The 1,920-nt window shown below is 35.7% G+C and overlaps 1 protein-coding gene across 1 annotated transcript in view; it reads right to left on the bottom strand.

Moving 5' to 3' along the window:
* LOC125040612 overlaps positions 1 to 1,920 on the bottom strand; it is a 5,090-nt gene extending 3,170 nt beyond the window's left edge. Inside the window, exons 1-3 of the mRNA XM_047635264.1 lie at positions 1,874 to 1,920; positions 445 to 945; positions 1 to 234 (exon numbers count right to left, since the gene is read on the bottom strand). The exon at positions 1 to 234 is cut by the window's left edge and continues 162 nt beyond it. Coding sequence (XP_047491220.1) covers positions 1 to 234; positions 445 to 945; positions 1,874 to 1,920 — 782 coding nt within the window. The remainder of the gene's footprint in view (positions 235 to 444; positions 946 to 1,873) is intronic.

The raw sequence follows: 1,920 nt of genomic DNA, 5'->3' as shown, positions 1-1,920 counted from the left end.
ATGGTGAGCTTATCTGGTTCTGGTTTGCTGATGCACATCGTTTTCGTCTCTTTAGCATTAAGCTCCATGCCATACTCTGTGCATTTTCTACATAGAGAATCAACCATGCTTTGCAAGGTAGTTGTATTCGTGGCAATCAATACAGTGTCATCCGCGTATCGCAAGTTGGTGATGTTCATGCCATTAACGTAAACACCTTCATAGTCCTCCAGCGCTTCTCTAAGTAGGAACTCGCTATAAAGGTTAAATAGAGCAGGGGATAGGATACACCCCTGTCGTACACCTCTAAGAATCTTTAGTTTGTTCGAGGGACCGGCTGATGTTCTCACTTATATATCTCTATACATCCATGCATATTCATAATACATACCTATATACATATTTACAATTATATACATATATACATAAATATATATACAGATACATATACACTGGTTCCAATACAGATTGCTGATCAGGTTTCTCTCATGCGCTGGGATGTTTGCCTTTTCTATCACTTCAAGCAGTTTAGCATGATTGACTCTGTCAAATGCTTTCGTGTAGTCGATGAAGCAGAGGTACAAGTTCTTCTGTTTCTCGATCAAACGTCCAGCCATAATTCGCAGCATAAAGATGGCATCCCGTGTTCCCCTTCCACTTCTGAAGCCAAGCTGAGACTCGTCAAGTTGTTTCTCGATGAGGCTTATAGTGCGGAAGTCGCTGCATTGTGTTGCCTTTGTACTCAGTAGGGAGTCTTCAGGCCACTCCCCTCTATGGTATATTTTGCTGACCAGTTTTCTCATAATATTCACACCAGTTGGTCCAAGCTGTTTAAGGAATTCTGCCGGAATGTTATCATCCCCTGGTGACTTGTTGTTTGAAAGGCTGTTTATTACTGACTCTACTTCTACACATGAGATTGCTGGTGGAGAATCGAGGAGTTCTATCATAGGTTTCTCAGGCCTACTGTCGACATATAGGTCATTTTCAATCTGTTAATGATATATTGATCGTCATGCAGCATTTTCCCGTCCTTGCTGACAATGCCTAACTGAATATTTGGCTTATTTTCCTTCATGTCTTTAAATTTCTTATGGAGCTTATTGCTGTTTATGTTGTCTAGATACTCCAGTTCCTTACATTGTTTTTCTAAGTGATGTTCCTCACATACATATATATGTATATATGCGTATATATTCGTGTTTATAGGTATATATGTATATACGTACGTATATATATACATATATATATACACAATATAAAGTATATGTATATATATGCATATGTGTACGTATGTGTATATATATGTGTGTATAAATATGTATATACATACATATATGTATATATATTTGTATGTATATATGGCTGTGTATACATATATATGTATAGGTATATTTATACATATATGTATACATATGTTTATATATGTGTATATATATGTATATATACATATATATGTATATTCATAAACACACACATATACACACAGATAAATATATATACATATAGATGAAGATGTGAAGAGATAGATTAATAGATATATACATATATATATACACACAGTATGAATAGGTAGACTAACACAGTTGTGAAGAATTTCCTGTTTATTTGACGTTTCGAAGGTAAAAACCTTCATCATCAGTACTGCCACAAAGAACCAATGGAAAAGTCATCTATTAATGAAAGAACTTATAATTTCCTTATGACTTCTGGCTCCAGACTTGGTCTACTCTATGGACTCTCCCAAGTTCATAAACCTCACCTTCCCCTAAGGTCCATTATTTCTTCGAGTGCTTTTAACTCTTACACTGCAAAATCCCTGGTTCCCATAACATCCCTCTAAATATAAATCAGTACACAATTGAAAATTGACTACCTTTGTAGTTGAAATTACATCCCTGAAGCTTCAACAATCCATTGGCATGATCGATGTTGGGTCAT

The sequence above is a fragment of the Penaeus chinensis genome, chromosome 3 (assembly GCF_019202785.1).
Source record: "Penaeus chinensis breed Huanghai No. 1 chromosome 3, ASM1920278v2, whole genome shotgun sequence".
Taxonomy (NCBI): domain Eukaryota; kingdom Metazoa; phylum Arthropoda; class Malacostraca; order Decapoda; family Penaeidae; genus Penaeus; species Penaeus chinensis.
This window is presented reverse-complemented; position numbering and strand designations above follow the sequence as displayed.